This window comes from Artibeus jamaicensis, unplaced genomic scaffold (genome assembly GCF_021234435.1).
Source record: "Artibeus jamaicensis isolate MK-2021 breed Jamaican fruit bat unplaced genomic scaffold, CSHL_Jam_final contig_490, whole genome shotgun sequence".
In the NCBI taxonomy this organism is placed as follows: domain Eukaryota; kingdom Metazoa; phylum Chordata; class Mammalia; order Chiroptera; family Phyllostomidae; genus Artibeus; species Artibeus jamaicensis.
The window spans coordinates 2,780,339-2,798,418 of NW_026521861.1; the positions used below are offsets into that span (position 1 = coordinate 2,780,339).

The 18,080-nt window shown below is 39.0% G+C and overlaps 1 protein-coding gene across 4 annotated transcripts in view; it reads right to left on the bottom strand.

Moving 5' to 3' along the window:
- NT5C2 (5'-nucleotidase, cytosolic II) overlaps positions 1-18,080 on the bottom strand; it is a 103,477-nt gene that overhangs the window by 32,201 nt on the left and 53,196 nt on the right. For all 4 annotated transcript variants that reach the window (XM_037159370.2, XM_053668478.1, XM_053668479.1 and 1 more), the window contains one exon: positions 11,356-11,429. In XM_037159370.2, coding sequence (XP_037015265.1) covers positions 11,356-11,429 — 74 coding nt within the window. The remainder of the gene's footprint in view (positions 1-11,355; positions 11,430-18,080) is intronic.

The window sequence follows — 18,080 nt, forward strand, 5'->3', positions numbered from 1 at the left end:
GGACATCACTGTCTTGTTCCTGATTTTAAGGAAAATGCTTTTAGTTTTTGCCCATTGAGTAATGTAAGCTGTGGGTTTGTCATACATGGCCTTTATGAAGTTGATGTATGATCCCTCTATTCTCACTTCACTGAGAGTTTTTATCATAAATGGGTGCTGGATTTTATTAAATGCTTTTTCTGCATCCATTTTCTGTTGCACCTAATGTTGCTCCAGAGGACCTTAGACTTTCCTCATTTTGTAAAATTCTCTTTACTTTTTTATATTGTTTGGGTGCTTACTGTTATCTTGTTCTCTAAATTGCTGGCTCGATCCTCTGCTTCACCTAACCTGCTACTGATTCCTTCTAGTATATTCCATTTAAGATATTATATTCTTCATTTTTGACTAGCTCTTTTTTTATGGTTTCTGTGTCATTTTTAATGCCTACTATCTCTTTAAGTTCTCAGTGAGACTGTCCATTCTTCCCCTAAGGTCCTTGAGCATCCTTATAACCACTGTTTTAAACACTGCATCTGGTATTTTGGTTGATTCAATTTCATTTAATTCTCTTTCTGGGGATTTCTCTTGTGCTTTTATTCTCTTGTTTTCCCCATTTTGTCATTTTGTATATTAGGCAGATCTGCTATGACTCCCAAACTTTTATGATGGCTTTAAGATGAAGGTGTCTCGTTGGGCTCAGTGTACAATCTTCCATATCACCTGCATTCCATGTTCCAGGAATGTTTCTTGTGGGTTATGTGCACCTCCCTGTTGCAGTTGAGTCTTGAGTGCTGTTGGCCATTTCATGGGTGGGGTTAACCCTTGAGACTGGCTGACTGTAAGGGTAAACCTTGATCACCAACTATGAAGTGCTGTGCAGGTGTTGTCCTGAGGCAGAATTGTTCCCAGCAGGATCTGATGCCTGCCACAATCCCACTTTGGGTGTGCTGCTTGTGTGGCTAGCTGGGTCAAGCTTTGGTATTGTCTGAAGTCCACTAATAATTGTGCTGGTTTAGAGTCCACTTAGGCAGGATTCAGGTACAGGTCAACATCAGATTATGTGTGTAACCAGCCTTGGGCTACCTGTGTGTAGCTACTATGCTGCTGGTGGTTTGTGGCTGTATCTACTGGCTTGGGCGTGTGTGGGAGGGGCCAATCTGTGTATAAGGGTCGGCTTCCACCAGCTTAGAACTGGGGGCAGATCTGTAAATGGAATAGGGCTCCCTGAAGTCTGCTTCCACCTGTCCCCTGAGGTTGCCTGGTTTTCCTCCAGAGCCTTCCAGAAAAAGACTACAGTGGGCCCAGGCTGGGCACAAACCACAGCCCCTTTCACAGGTTGTGAGCTCACTAGGGCGTGGCAACCATAGTCAAGAGAACAGGGCCAGTGGGTCCCCTACATGGGGATCACAAGTCAGGCACTCAATGAGGGGAAAGTGGCCCACACTTCAGAGCCAAAGCACTAAATCTCTGTCAGTCTCCAATTCTAGTTCCCCCTGAAGGGGCTCGCTGCGGGTTCAGGTTGGGTGCAGCCAACTGTTCCCTCTGTCCCAGGCTCACAGGGACAGATCAAAAGTGTCTCCCATTGGGGGTGATGCTAGCCCAATACTAGACAGTAGCCTCTAAGGGAATCACCCTCTGAATGCCCCCCCACCCCAAGCCACTCTCCCACCCCCCTGTGGAACTGAGCCCAGTGGGGTAGGGTATCCGGGACTTGGCAGAGCTGATCCATAAAGTCTCCCATTGGGGGTAGTGCCAACAAGCCTGTAGGATGGGAGCGGGCACTGCTTCCCCATGAAGTAGCATGGGATGAGTTCACTTGGGAGGTAGAAGTGGCCTTCTCCCCACCTCAATGTAACCATATACCTCAGCCCCTGCCTGTCTGGTTCCTAGACAAAGTCTGCCCTGGAGACACTGTCAAAAGTCCCAGCTCTACAAGGCACTCTGGTCACCTGAGTGACTGCTCAGTAGGACAGAGCTGGCTAAGTGACTGAACAGGTGTGGGAAGGGGTGCCAGCTGTGTGATGGGGGTGGGCGAGCCTGGCCCTTTCCAAAGCCACACAGTCACTCTCTAGGTCTCCACCAAGAGCCTTCCCAGAAGAGAGGGCCCCAACAGTCACTGCTGGCTGCAGCCAGCAAACCCTCTGCAGGACCCGAGCATGGCAGAGTGGGCTCGCCAGGAGTCAGAGACTGGGCAGTGCACTTTCCAGGCTGGTGATGCAAAAAAAATGGAGTGCTGGTCCCTGAAAGGATAGTGTCTGGGTCTCCCAGGCACACTGAATCCCCACTGGTTTTTACCACCAGATGCTATGTGGTCTCCTCTTCCCAGCTCTGTTGTGCTGGGGTTGGGCACCCCACTTGGGTGAAGGGAGTTTTGCAGCCACTATGTTCCTCTGGTTACTGCCACACCTGGGTATCCACCTTCCTTACCAGTCTCTATGTGCCTTTTTCTGTAAATACTTGGTTATACTATTTCAGTTCAGCTAGCCTCCAGTTGATGGTTCAGGCTGATTGCTCTATAATGTGGCTATAAATCCGGTGTGGGGCCGGGATATTAGTGTAGCTTCCACCTATTGCAGCCACCTTCGAATCCCCAAGATTTTTTTAAATTGAAAACCTCCCCCTACCACTTTGGAATTCTAGCAACACTTGCAATAGGGTAATTATACAGTATTCATGATGCTTCATTCCCTTCAGATTATTTCTAAAAATTAAACAAAAGAAAAAGTGTATAAAACTATTCACATTTGAGGATTATATTCAAATTCAAGAGAAAGGTGCATTCTAGCCTGGGGAAAAGTTCCATTTTAGAAAAAACAAAGGATTTTTTTTAATGATCCTTTTTCTTTTACTGATTGCTCATCTAGAGGTCACCTGATAATTTCGATTCCTCTGATAAATGGGAGCAGCATGAGAAATGGAAACCGACCTGTTTCAGTTCTAACTACGGGTCTTAAGCCCACTGCTAGCTATGCACAAGTCATTTTACTTCTCGTAACACAAGACCTGGCGGCCTCGTCGGTAAAATGGATCAAGTAATCCATACCTTAAAAGGCTGTTGTGAGGGTTAAAAGGTACACTGCACATAGAGTATCGAAACATTTTCTAGCACATAATAGTATATGCTTAATGAATGTCTGTTCTCTTCCTCCTGAAATGGTAACAGAAATAAGGAATTTATTGCTTATCCACATGGCTCAGAACCTGAAGGTGTTGGAGCTGGCAAAGACTGGCATGCACTTCTCCTTAGATCTCTGGACCCAAAAGGAAAGAAACGATAACAAAATTAAGACATCTTAATTGAAAAAGAAAAATCAAGATGATTTCCTAAAGGAGCCAAGTTAGAAATAATAGTGCATTTTCATAATCCTAAACCAGTAAACCAACAGTAACTCTGTAAAGTCATCAGGTAAATATTAACAAATAGCCCCCAACCCTAAACTGCTGCCCCACTCTTGCTTGGGGTAAAAACTTCTGAAAAATTTAAAATCCGACACATATAATTTCCATGTTAACTCCATAGAACTTGCATTACTGCACGTTTAAGTCTTTCATGGAACCGCGAAGGTTCCAACTACTTCTTTACACTGAAAAGAGTTCTCAACTGCTTCAAAAAAAAACAACTCCCAGTGCCCTTATTAGAAGTGTATCAGTGATACCTTTATCATAAAAGAAAACATTTTCATTTAAATAAGGACCTTTTCTTAGAAATCTATTCCTTCAGCATGATCCTGCTGAGAAATAACCCTTTACTGGAAACACTGCTTAATTTCTATGGAAACATAATCTTATGCCAAATACCTTCTCATTAATAAATGAGTCAGATAAGAACTTTAACTTTCTTTTGATTCATGATCATCTGCAGTACTTAAAAATTCAAAAACAAGTGATTATTCACTCCACTGCCATCTATCTAGCTAGCATTCCAGGTTTCTCCACAATAAACAGGAGTATAAGTGAATTTAATATTGCTATCATTCTCCTTATTCTTTAGATTTTTCCTCCCAGTTCAATTATTAATCCTTGGTGTCACCAGTCAGAGCAAGACAACTACTTCACTGCATTATCATTTTATGTACATTATTTCATCTAAACATTATACCAATACTTTATGACCCCTTCCTTTTGGATTAAATTAAGAAACTACCACTGAGATGCTGGCAGGCCAACAGCTGGCATACCCTCGTCCTGGGAGGCAACAGCCCCAGCAATCCTCACTGTTATTATTTATCTGCACACCTCTGTAAGTCATGTACGTTAAATGTTAACTATCCTGCACCGGCCAATGGAAGAGAAATATCCATTTGACTGTTTATCAAATCCTTTACTTTCTCCCACCTCCTTAATATGCCACCAGTGGAGTTCATGAACCTCTCTTACCTCTCTTCCTTTGATTCTAATGTATAAAATGATCTGCAAAACTGCTATATCCTGGAGCATTTTCTCAAACCTCTGAGATTTTGCTTCTGGGTCTGGCCCTCAACCTTGGCTCAAATAAACTCTTTTAACCTTTCTTTAGCTTTGGAATTTCTTTTGTTGACACTAACATACATCATGTGCAAAGAATGTTGCTAAAGTAATCTGGGGTAAGAGAGGAATTAGAAATAGGCCTGACAATTACTTTTTATATAAAACATAGTCCACCGGCTGGCCACTGGCAAAGCTCATAAATAGGACTCAGTATTACCCAGATTCTAGACACTGACTTTCATAAATAAACTCAGCTATATTTAGTAGACACATTGGTTAAAGCATAATTAATGCACATGATCTCATTAGAAAAATAAAGTGTTAATCTACAGTATTACAGAGATAAGGAGCTAAATACCAATACTGGCATTACTCCGATAGGCAGATTTCAGGATTAAAACTGATTTAGGTTCAAGACAATCAGGAAAAATAATTTTATGTCAATAGACAAGTTTTTTAAATTTTATATAAAAATGTCAATCTTACATAGAAATCTTCCAAATAAACTATGCATAGCTCACTTTAATTACAAGGATAGCTGATGACAAAAGTGTTGTTTCTGAAGAACTGCTTAAGGTATTAGGTGGCATTCAGATGAGACAAAGATAATGAGGTTCCCATCAGAATTATGGATTATGTTACTGAACACTGTAACTACAAATCATAAAAAAATATGATTAAGGCCATCAATTTCTTTTACCAAACTAAAACAAAAAATACCCCTCCCCAATTTTATTCTACCAAAGGTCTATATAGTTTACTTCTGGAAAATTACAACCGCAGTCAGTACTGTTATATATACAGCTTAAAACTCTTAAGAGTCCATGTATGTGTGCTTGCCTTACTTACCTTCTTGTTTATTTAGTGACAAATCAAAGCTTTAAATGATTACTCACCACTAATTCTACCCCAATATTTGACACGAAGAATATTCTCAAAAATATTGGTATCATCCAAAGCAAATTTCCTTATATATTGATATGAGCTATTGTAAAAAGTGAGTAATGAAAATCAAATTAAATCATAAAACACACCCCCCTGCAAAAGCAGGTAGTCTGTGGCCATTTTCTAGAATACCAGAAAACAGAGCTGTTTCCTTATGAAAATAGCTTACGTCTCCAAAATTACATTCCACCCCCCACACGTCCATTAGAATCATATAATTTTACACATTTGAAAACAAGGAAAGAAAACTTTGAGAAACCCTATGCAGACGTTTTCTCAGAACAAAGTGAGGCAGTTTACAGTATGATGAGTAAGCCCTAAGCCAATAACCACCCTCTCTCAATAAATATACGATCCAAAACACAACTGCCAGCTGAGATGTAATGTCCTGACCACATACTTCAGATGCATCGATACTAGGCTCACCGTCAATGTCACTACATTGTAACTCTGCAAACTAGTAATCTGTCTATGCTGTATACGGTAACTCCGTGTCACTCAAAATTCTGTTTGCCAGAATAGCCAATTCATTTCAGATAAAATTAATGATTATTAGTTATTCCTTCCCCTATTAAAAGGAATCATGTGCTGGTTGAATGTCTTCTCTGTTTTAGGGGTAACGATACGAAGAAGGTAGCTATTTATTATAACAGCTACTACTTATAAAGCATGTAATATATACTGAGCTAATATGAAAAAAATTAAGAAGTAGTAATTTCTTCTCTGAACTCTCCTAAATTCTAAAGTCAAAATATATAGGGGGGAAAAATTAAAGGAGTGCATTGTGCTATATTTCATTCTGCTCAGAAAATTGGCATTTTCTTTTTTTTTTTAATATTCACCCATGGATATATTAATTGATTTTAGAGACAAAGGAGGGGAGGGAGAGAGATAAACATCAAAGTGAGAGAGAAACATCGATAGTTTGCTTCCCATATGCACCCCAACCAGGGGTGGAACCCGCAGCACAGGTACGTGCCCGACTAGGAACCAAACCCACAGTCTTTTGGTGTATGGGACAATGATGCTTCAACCAACCTAGCCACCCAGCCAGGGCAGAAGTTGGTATTTTCCATAAACACTTGAAGCAAGAAAGACAGTAGTTTAACAACATAAGAAACGATGTTAATGGTGCTAACAGAACACAGAAGCGAAACAATCATAAACTTAAAAATTGTAATAAAACAAAAATGGTTACTGCCTAGGTCCTAATAAAAAATATAAGCCAAATGAAAGATAATGGGGCCTGGAGTATTTGGATACTATTCATTTAGTAAGTAATTATTTTTTTGTAGCTAGTAATTATGAAAGCAGGTTGTAACTTCATATGTATAATTACTTTAAAGTCACATTTACATTTATATCTCCCTAATTCTCATGCATTTGCTGAAACAGAAGTTTCTTTGGTGGGAAGAACTAATAAAATTGATAAATTTCTAGCTAGACTAATGAAGAAAAAAAAATTTAAAGACCCAAATGACCATATCAGGAATGAGAAAAAGAACATTCCTACAGATCTTATAATAAAAGATTATTATGATCTATTTTATGCCAATAAATTTAAAATTTAGATGAAATGAATATAAATGATCAAAACAGATACATGAAGAAGAGGAAACTCTGGCTGGCCCTAGATCTCTACTGAAATGTTCAATGTACACATTTAACACCTTCCCACAAAAATAACTCATAGCTTAGGTGGCTTCACTAGTTAATTCTATCAAATATGTAATTCATCCTTTTAACAGACTAAAAAACCAAGATCAATAGAGGGAGAAAAGCATTTGATGAAATTAAGCACATATTCATGCTAAAAATAAACTCCTAAAAAACAGATTAAAACGGAACTGCCTCAACCTGATAAACACCCACAAAAACCCTATAACAGCATTCTTTTTTTTTTTAATATTTAATTTATTTATCTTTAGAGGGGAAGGGAAGGAGAGAGGGAGAGAAACATCAATGTATGGTTGCCTCTTGTGTGTCCCCTGCTGGGAACTGGCCTGCAACCCAGGCATGTGCCCTGACTGGGAATGGAACCGTGATACTCTGGTTCGCAGGCCCGCGCTCAATCCACTAAGCTACACTGGCCAGGGCCAACAGCATTCTTAATAGTGGAAAAACTGAACATTCTCTAAGATCAAGAACATAGCAAAGAGGTCATTCTCAACACCTGTATTCAACATGGTACTAAGATTTAAAATGCCAGTGCAAGAAGTCAAAAAATGTTTTAATAAAATAAAATATAAAGATATTCAGATTGGAAAGGAAAAAGTAAATAATCTGCAGATGACCAGAATAAAGAACTATAACTCAACAATAAAAAGACAAACAACCCAGTTTAAAAATGGATATTTGAAAAGGCACGTCACGAAAGAAATATAAATGGCTAATAAGCATAGGGAGATCATCAACACCACTAGTTATCAGGGAAATATGAAGTAAAAATCACAGTAACACTGTACATTCACTAGAATGAGTAAATTCAAGTTCTGATAACATCAAGTGTTAGTGAAGAGTGAAGCAACTAGAATTTTCATGCTTTCTGGTTAAGAATTTAAAATAGTGTAACTACTTTGAAAAATCATTTGTCAGGCCCTAGCTGGTGTGGCTCAGTGGACTGAGCACAGGCTGTGAACAGAAAGGTCACCGTTTCAGTTCCCAGTCAGGGCACATGCCTGGGCTGCAGGCTGGGTCCCTGGTGGGGGCCATTTGAGAAGCAACCACACGTTGATGTTTCTCTCCTTTCCCCTTTCTCTAAAAATAAATAAATAAAATCTTTTAAAAAAAGAAAAGAAATATCATGTGTCAGTTCCCTATAAGGTAAACATATAATTTAGCCATTTCTCTTTAAAAATTTTGATTTTTAATGTGTGAGAGAATATCAGTTGCCTCTCGCGTGCCTCCAGATGGGGACCTGGCCTGCAACCCAGGCTTGTGCCCTGACTGGGAATGGAACTGGTGAACTAGCAACCTTTCAGTTCACAGGCTGGTGCTCAACCCACTGAGCAACACTGTAATCTAGCAATTTCACTCCTGGGTGTTTACCCAGAAGAAATAAAAATAAACATCCACAAAAAGACCCATACACCAATGCTCGTAAGAGCTTTAAATAGTAATAGCTTCAAACTGGAAACAATCCAAATGTTCATCAACAAATAAATTGTGGTATACTCAAACAATTTGGCTTCCCCACCAAAAAAATAAAAAAGTTTAACAAGAAAGAGGGTAATTTCTTAATATTGACAGGTTAATATTACTAGTAATACAACCTATCAAAAGTATGCACCCAGGAACTGCTCTTTAAGAAGGGCACATGATTTTTGTGGTATTCTTCCCAAACATGAACAACACTTCAATCTATTTCTTAATTTTTACAATTGTACTATGATCAAGTAAGATACTACCATTATGAGAAAGGCAAATTCTATTATTTTTACAACTCTTCTGTAGGCCTAAAAGTTATTTCAAAATAAAAAGTTTTAAAATGTTAGGGGTTAAAAAACAAACAAAAAAGCCCTACTTACTGACAGACATAAGAATGAATCACTGAAACATTACGCTGATCAAAGAAGCCAGGCACAAGAGTACACAGTACATCATTCCATTTATATGAACGTCTGGAAAAAGCAAAATTAATTTATGGTAACAAAAACCTGTGAGTAAAAGGGATAGGAGAGAGAACTGACTTCAAAGATGCAATGAGGGCACTTTTTTGAGTGATGGAAACATACCTTGATTGTGGTGGTGAGAACAAGAAGTAACATATTTTGTCAAACTCATTAATTATATACTCAAAATGCATGTGTTTCACTGTAGATAAAAAGTGTCTCAGAGAAGGCTTCAGAAAGAAAACAGACCCTTTCCAAGAATTTACCCTGTGAGTCTATTGTCTATTGTCTATTGCATTTACTCCAGGGATATTTATCTCAAATACTCAAAAGTGTTAAAAAACAAACAAACAAACACACAACAAAAAAACCCACTTCTTTTAGTCTTGCCTGTGCACTTTATGGCACGTTATTCTGATGGCACATCCTCAGCAGCACTTCAAGGACACAGTTTGTTCGTTTCATAAATAACCAAGTTATTCACCTAAATTTAATGAATAACATTCTGGAAAACGGGTGGAAGTCAATCAACTTGTTTTCTGAGTGCTGTATGAAGTGGAGGCACCGCCACCAGAAGAGTGACAATGTTTTCCACCCAGCACGAGTTGTCGGAGTAATACATAGTCTCTCTCTCAAGATGACTATTGCAAAGTACTTTGTCCTAGTTTCTTTGTTTAAGGGGGTGAGCCTACTGATATGAAATTATATCTCGCTATAAATTGTCATTATTCAAATGATAATTTAAACTTATTATGTACACGTATGCTTAGGTTTGAATCTTATTTCAACTATATCGTAGCTAAGTGTCCTTGAAGAAAGTCCTTAACATCTTAAGTGTCATCTGTAAAGTGAAGACAATAATACTATCTTCCTCAGAGTTTTTATGAACATTAAATATGCAACGTAAATAAAACAGTCCACGTATTAAATGAGATAATCCGTGTAAAACACTTATAGTGTGGCTTATAACAAGCACTTGATAATGTTAATAATCACTATTATATAAGTAAAGCATATTACAGTCTAGACTAAAAGTAATCATTAAAATATGAAGTGGGGTACAAAAAACCAAAAAAGCAAATGAGCTATTTTTCAAGTTTAGAGATGAAGACTTAGTGACTTTTTTCACTAAATAAGAAAATTCATTTTTTTCATTATTCCGTGGGAATATATATATATATATTCTGAGCATTGAGTTATCTCAATGCTCAGTAACGAAACATGTCGGGCACAGGTTTTCAATACTTACTGAACTATTTCAATAAAAATATCCTAATAACCAAGGGGGGGGAAGTTTGTCATTTTGTGACCCCCCCCATTAACCTTTTGGTTACAGGATGACGCTCCAACCAACTGAACTATACCGGCCAGGGCTCAGTGTTTATTTTTGACACATGCTTGTTTGGTATATATTATGGCCATATCTGTGACAGCTGACTACAAACTACAACTATGCATTTGTGTACAATAATATTATTTATAATTGTATCCTAAATTGAACAAATTGAGATTCAGACAGAAGTCAGTTTTCTAATACCGTTACACAAAAGTTACCTGAAGTAAACTTACACAATGTAAAGGTTTTTGGGTTTAAAAGCAGCACGTTTTAGGGAAAGTTTGTGAAAGCTCCTGTTCTGTCGCAGCTATACACATGTGCACACACGTACACGTGTGTACACACGCTCAACTCAGTCCCTCATTTGCACTTCTTCTTAAGTGCAATTGCCATTAACATTTGTACCAGACTGCAAGTATTTTAACAAAAACTTTGTACGTTCTGAAAACACATTGCAACTATTGACTAACGCACTGATTACTTCAAACATATCTCAGAGCCAGGAAGGAAAAAGCACAGTGCTAGTGTTTAAGGTCTATTTGACACCGAACAAAGCTAACAGCTCTAGTTTTTTAAAAGTCTTCACTTAGTATATGTGCAATCATTTCAGTGAAAAATGAACACATTTTCCATTTGTCTTAAAGATAATATTAAAATTAACTGATGAAGGTCTACCTTGTGGTAGAGTGAGATACAAAATTCCATCCTTGAAGAACAGCTTAATAAAATAAAAGCCAAAAGTGCCCAAATACACCCAAATATACTATTTCACCATATCGTTTCTTACCAGGTTCTCTAAACTAAGTTAGCACTTGTTCTACCCACCCATACAAAGTAACTGTCAGAGATATCTGGTAATTTCATTACTCTCAAATCTCAACAGAAGCAGCTTGATAATAGATACTCTGGCAGCTAAATATATTATTAAATCAAAAAGTGTTTACTGAATTGCCTACTATGGACCTGATATAATATATCCAAAGCAATGTCAAGCAATGAAAAAGTGCTACTCACCAGCAAGTGTATAATCCATGTCAAAACCAAAACACTTTATTTTCTCCATGGCTAAACTTCGGTTCACAAACACCCTAAAGAAAAGAGTAAAAAATATCTCAATTAACACTGAAACAAAAAAATTATTAAGTTTAATAGAATTATTTGACTACTTTCTATAGCTTCTCATTGAAATGCCAATATGAAAAAAGTCATAATAAAATTATTCAAATCATTTGTATACCTTCAGTAAAATCAGATATTATATGAAAACATGTGTTTTCTTGTGTTTTGTTATTAACAGTGTCACGAAGTCAAAACTTTGAGAATTAGCTCTCTTTTTCAAAATATAACCCCATAAAATAAGTTCATTTCTGAGATTTTATGATTCACTCACTCATCCATATGCAATTTATTTAATAAACAAAACTTCATATAAGCTTACCAGGTACCGGATACTAAAGACAAAAATATAGACTCATTCAACAAACATTAACACTTATTGAGCCCTGGCTGGTGTGGCCAAGTGGACTGAGCTGGCACCTGTGAATCAAGAGGTTGCCAATTTGATTTTTGGTCAGGACACATGCCTGGGTTGGGGGTCAGGTCCCCAGTTGGGAGCATGCGAGAGGCAACCACACCGATCAATATTTCTCTAGCACAATGATGCTTCTCACCCTCCTTCTCTCTCCCCCCCCCACCGAAAAATAAATAAAATACCTTCACAAAAACACATACCGAGTGCCAGCTAAGTTCCTGTTAGGAACTATGCTATGGCAGTGAGTACCTGCCCTCACGGAACTTCTGTTTTAACTTAGAATCTCTACCCCTGAGAAATTCAGCCTAGCAGGAGAGGCACTTATAAGCAAATAACTTACAGTAATTCAGTAAATGCTATAAAATATCATGGAGAGGAGAGCACCAGTTCTTTAGAGGCCGGAAGCAGTGTCTGAGCTCCATCTTAAACAATGAGAAGTTTTCCAGTAGAACAAAGCAACGAAGGTAATTCAGGCAGAATAACCAAGCAAGGACAAGATTTAGACTGAACTATGATGCATTCATTGTGACTGAAACTGAGCACTTTTCTTTGGTTTTGTTTTTCTGTTTGTTTTTGCAAAATAAGGTTTTCTAGAGGAACAAGGGTGGAGGAAAAGGGCAATAAAAGCTATAAAGAGGATATTCGGCCAAGATGGAGGCACGGGTAAACACACTTCACCTTCACACATAACTACAGAAAAATTACAACGAGACTACAAATAAACTTCACCCAGATTCATCAGAAAATCAAGCTGTATGGAGGGTCTGACAAGCGGGGATTTAAAGAAGCCACATTCATCCAGATAAGTAGGAGGGGCGGAGATGCTGAGAGGGTGAACGGGTGGGTCCTACATTCAGAGGTGGTGGATAAAAATTGGGAAGGGTACCTCAGAAGCAAGCGATCCCAGCCCCAGACCAGACCACCAAGAGCCCAGGGTTCCAGCACCAGGCAGATCAGTTCCCATAACTTCTGGCAGCAAAAACCATTGGGGGTTAGGGTGATGGAAGAAACTGCAGGATGCTCAACAGACTTCTCTTGAAGGACCCGCAAAGGACTTAGGACTCATGCAGACCCGCACCCCCAAAACTAAGCCCCAGGGCAATAGCTGGAAGGGCACAAGTGGCATTTGGGGAAAAGGGAGGTAAGTGGAATGATGGGCAAAGGGGCAAGTGCCAGGGAGACAGCTTCCTCTCGGTCAATCTCCAGAGGCCAGGCAGCGGCACTGTCCCCTCTCTGAGCCCTCCCCCACACAGAGCCACAAAGCAGTGAAACCAGTTACCCCACCCTGACAACTACCTGAGACTCCACCCCACACAATTTACAGGTGCCTTTTCTACAATAGGCCACGCTACAAAGACAGGGAGTCAAACAGCTCTTCCTGTTACACAGGAACAAACACAGGGAGGCTGCCAAATTGAGACAAAGACATATGGACCAAGTGAAAGAACACAGCAAAACTCCAGAAAACGAACTAAATGAAATGGAGATAAGCAACCTATCAAATGCAGAGTTCAAAACACTGGTTATCAGGATACTCAAATCATTGGGTACTTCAACAGCATAAAAAAGACCCAGGCAGAAATAAAGGTGGCATTATGTGAAATAAGAAACAATCCACAGGAAACCAACAGTGGAGGGGATGAAGCGGAGAGTCAAATCAACGATTTGGAACATAAGAAAGAAAAAAGTACTTGATCAGAAAAGCAAGAAGAAAAAAATTCTAAAAAAAGCAAATAGATTAAGGAGCCTCTGGGACATTTCCAAATGTACCAACATCAAAATCATAGGGATGCCAGAAGGAGAAGAGGAACAGCAAGAAATTGAAAACGTACTTGAAAAAAATAATGAAGAAAACCTTCCCTAATTTGGTGAAGGAAAGAGACATGTAAGTCCAGGTAGCACAGAGTCCCAAACCAGTTGGACCCAAAGAGGGCCACACCAAAACACATTAAAATGCCAAAGGTTAAAGATTTTTTAAAAACCTTAAAAGCAGCAAGAGCAGAGAGTTTCCTCCAAAGGAGTTCCCATAGTACAGGCAGCTGATTTCTCAAAAGATACTTTACAGGCTAGAAGGGACTGGCAAGAAGTATTCAAAATCATAAACGGCAAAGACCTACAACCTAGATTACTCCATCCAGACAAGCAATTGAAAGGCAGATAAAGTGCTTCCCAGACAAGGTAAAACTAAAGGAATTCATCATCACCAAGCCATTATTATATGAAATGTTAAAGGGACTTATCTAAGAAAAAGAAGAACAAAACTATGAACATTAAAATGGCAACAAATTCACAAGTATCAATAACTGAATCTAGGGACTTCCACCAAGATGGAGGCATAGGTGGAAGCACTGCGCCTTCTTGCACAACCAAGTTTAAAAACAACAAAGTTTTAGCAACAAAAACGCAGCCAAACCACAGAAAATTGAACTACACGGAAGTCTGACAACAACAAACCCTTCAGCCAAACTGGTAAGAGGGGCAGAGCCAGCAGCAGAGCTAGGTCAGGCAGGAAAGATACACCGGACCACCCAGGCGCGCGACCCAGGTGCACCAGCAGCCGTGGGCGAATCCCAGGTGTGGAGAAGCGGGCGGACCCACTGAGGGCGCAAGGCAGTGGACCCACTGAGGGCTGATCTGATCACGGTCACACATTCTCATACAGATAAACCGGTGAAAGAGTGAGTAGTGAGACAGACCACGCAGGCCCCAGTGGCAGGAAGCGGCAGAGGGAACCACCATTGTCCCTCTCTGACCACCCCCCCCCAACATACAGCATCACAAACCAGCGACCTGGGTAGCCCCACCCTGGTGAACACCTAAGGCTCCGCTCCTTATACATAACAGGCACAAACAGCCCAAAACATGGCTCAAGAACAACTCTGAGCCCCAGAGCCCATAAATCTAAGCGATGAAGAAGTAGCCAAACTTTCAGATGCACAGTTCAAAACACTGGTGATCAGGATGCTCACAGAACTGGCTGATTTTAGTCATAAATTAGAGGAACATATGAAGGCTAAACTAATTGAAATGAACGGAAATGCACAGGAAACCAATAGTAATGGAAAGAAAACTGGGACTCAAATCAAAGGAGTGGACCAGAAAGAGGAAAAAAATGACCAAACAGAAAAGGATGAAGAAACAAGAATCCAAAAAAAATGAGGAGAGGCTTAGGAACCTCCAGGACATCTTTAAATGTTCCAACATCCAAATTATAGGGGTACCAGAAGGAGAAGAGGAACAGCCACAAGTGGAACACTTATTTGAACAAATAATAAAGGAGAATTTCCCCAATCTGGCAAAGGAAATAGACTTCCAGGAAATCCAGGAAGCTCAGAGAGTCCCAAAGAAGTTGGACCCAAGAAGGAACACATCAAGGCACATCATAATTACATTAGCCAAGATTAAAATGAAAGAGAGAATCCTAGAAGAAGCAAGAGCTAAGGGGACAGTCACCTACAAAGGAATTCCCATCAGACTGTCAGCAGATTTCTCAAAAAAGACCTTACAGGCAAGAAGGGGCTGGAAAGAAGTATTCCAAGTCATGAAATCCAAAGACCTATATCCAAGACTGATTTATCCAGCAAAGCTTTCACTTAGAATGGAAGGGCAGATAAAGTGCTTCTCAGATAAGATCAAATTCAAGTTCATCATCACCAAGCCCTTATTATATGAAATGTTAAAGGGACTTACCTAAGAAAAAGAAGATAAAAAAGATGAACAGTGAAAGGACAGCAAACTCACAGTTATTAACAACCACACCTAAAACAAAAGCAAACTAAGAGGACAGCTAGATCAGCAGCAGAACCATAGAAATGAAGATCACATGGAGGGTTAGCAACAGGGGAGTGAGAGAAGGAGAAGGGGGGAGAAGGTACAGAAAATAAGTAGCATAGATGGTAGGTAGAAAATAGATAAAGGGAGGGCAAGAATGGAAGGGGAAATATAGAATCTAAAGAATTTGAGACATGTGGTCATAAACTAAAGGGGGGAATGGTGGGGGAGGGGATGTGCAGGGTGGAGGGGAATGAAGGGGGAAATAGAACAACTATAATGGCATAATTAATAAAATATATTTTAAAAATACAAAAAAATTTTAATAAAAATAATCTGGAAAGCCTTGGAACAACAACGACAAAAATAACTGAATCTAATAAAGAAACTAAGCAAACAAGCACAACGGGAACAGAAACACAGATATGGAGACCATCTGGAGGGTTATCAGCTGGGAGGGGGAGAATGGGGTTTGAAAAGGTGCAGGGATTAAGAAGTACAAATTGGTAGGTACAAAATAGACAGGGGGATGTTAAGAACATTATAGGAAATAAAGTAGCCAATGAATATGCATGCATAATCCATGAATATGAAGTAAGAGAGGGCAATGGGGGTACCAGGCAGAGGGGGGCACAGGGGGAAGAATTGAGACAACCGTAATAGCATAATCAATTTTATATATATACACACACACACACACACACACACACACATTTTAAGCTATGAAGGTAAAAAGGTTAACAGGGGTCAAACTCATGAAGATTTTGCATGGATGCAAAATGGGAGCATGGATGCATCCATGGGAGCATGGATGTTATCCTTCAGGCAAAAACAAATGATCAGACTCTGAAGAAATGAAACAATCTGATTCGAATTTCAGAAGGGTCTCTATGAAGACAGGGAAAACTATGTAATAGCACTGTAGATCATCATCACGATCGTGTTTGGGGTAAGTTTCAATAGCTTTTGTAAATACGCTTTGTGGACAAAAATTACTGAACGAATGTTATTACCAAACCTTTTCTTTGCCTTTATCTCATAAGTAACTGTGAGAAATGAAAATGCTTTAAATCACCCAGGAAGCTAGTTAAAATAAAGATGCCTGGCTCACCCTCTAACGTCTAGGTTAACAGTCCCCAAAGAAGACCTGACAGTACCGGGGGTGCGGTGCGGGAGACTCTACTGGGGTGCAGAAAGAAAGTATTAGATTTCCTACTTATATTTATTTCATCATTTAAAAAGGTCTAATTTGTGTATGTTTTCTACTATAAATAAGGACAGTAGTATAAATTATAAGTATGTACAGGAATGAATATTACATATTTTAACTAAGGAAATATTCTAGAGTTTGGAAATCCCTGACCTAGTTATTGACTTTCTTTCTAATGCTTCACCAACACGTGTTACTGTTGTAAATTTTAATAGAAAACATTTCCTCTCATTTTAAAATGTATATGCCAATTTTAAATGCAGACAGATACCCAATCATTAACTTAAAAATACTTGAATGAAGAACTTAAAATCAGTTGGCCCCTGAATTCAGAACTTTTCTGAAAAATATAAAAGTCATCACTTACCTCACAGTGTACTATGCATACCAGATTAGCTCTATAAAACTCTAATTCCCGAGAGAGGTGTTATATAAAATATTCACACTTTCCCTAAAATAAACTAGTCTTCTGGAAAGTCAGTATTTACTTTGCCTCGGGTTAATAGTGGAAGAAAGGGGAAAAAGAAAGCGACACAGCAATTTTCAACCTTTTTCATCTCATGGTACGTATAAAATAACTACTAAAATTCTACAGCACATAAAGGAATAATTTTTTTGCCAATCTGACCAAAAAATAGGTATAATTTTGATTCATTCACATCAGACAGCTATTGTTGTGTTGGCTGTTGCCATTTTTTATTTGACAATCTCAGGGAAAAGAGTCAGTGCCCCTGACTCAATAGTCAGAGGTTTAAAAATTCCTCTGGCCACGAGCTGAAAATCGCTGGAGACAGCTGACAGATACAAGAACCGGAGACTAGGTGACACCCACCCCTTTTTAAACATACCACTACCCCAAATACATGTCTGCTTTATTATCATTTTTCCCAGTTATCTAAATCTTTTTGAAGTCACAAAGGGGTAAAAGAAAAAAAATAATGTTTCTAACTCTGGAAACTATGTTACCACTGACACTCAACTTTTCAAACACACTTTCAATTCAGGCTAGGGGGCCAACTGGATCAAATCTTTGCTCAGAGCCCAGACAGCTGACATGCCTAAAATATTCTGTGGGAATTTAGGCAAGAATGACTGGGAAGATTTTTATTCCTTGTGATGCAATCCAGGAGAGATAATGTAGGACCATGTAATAAAATAAACAGCTTTGATTATGATAGAGGAATGCCATGAGCTGGTTTCTGGAACATCGAAAATTAGGGAAGAAAA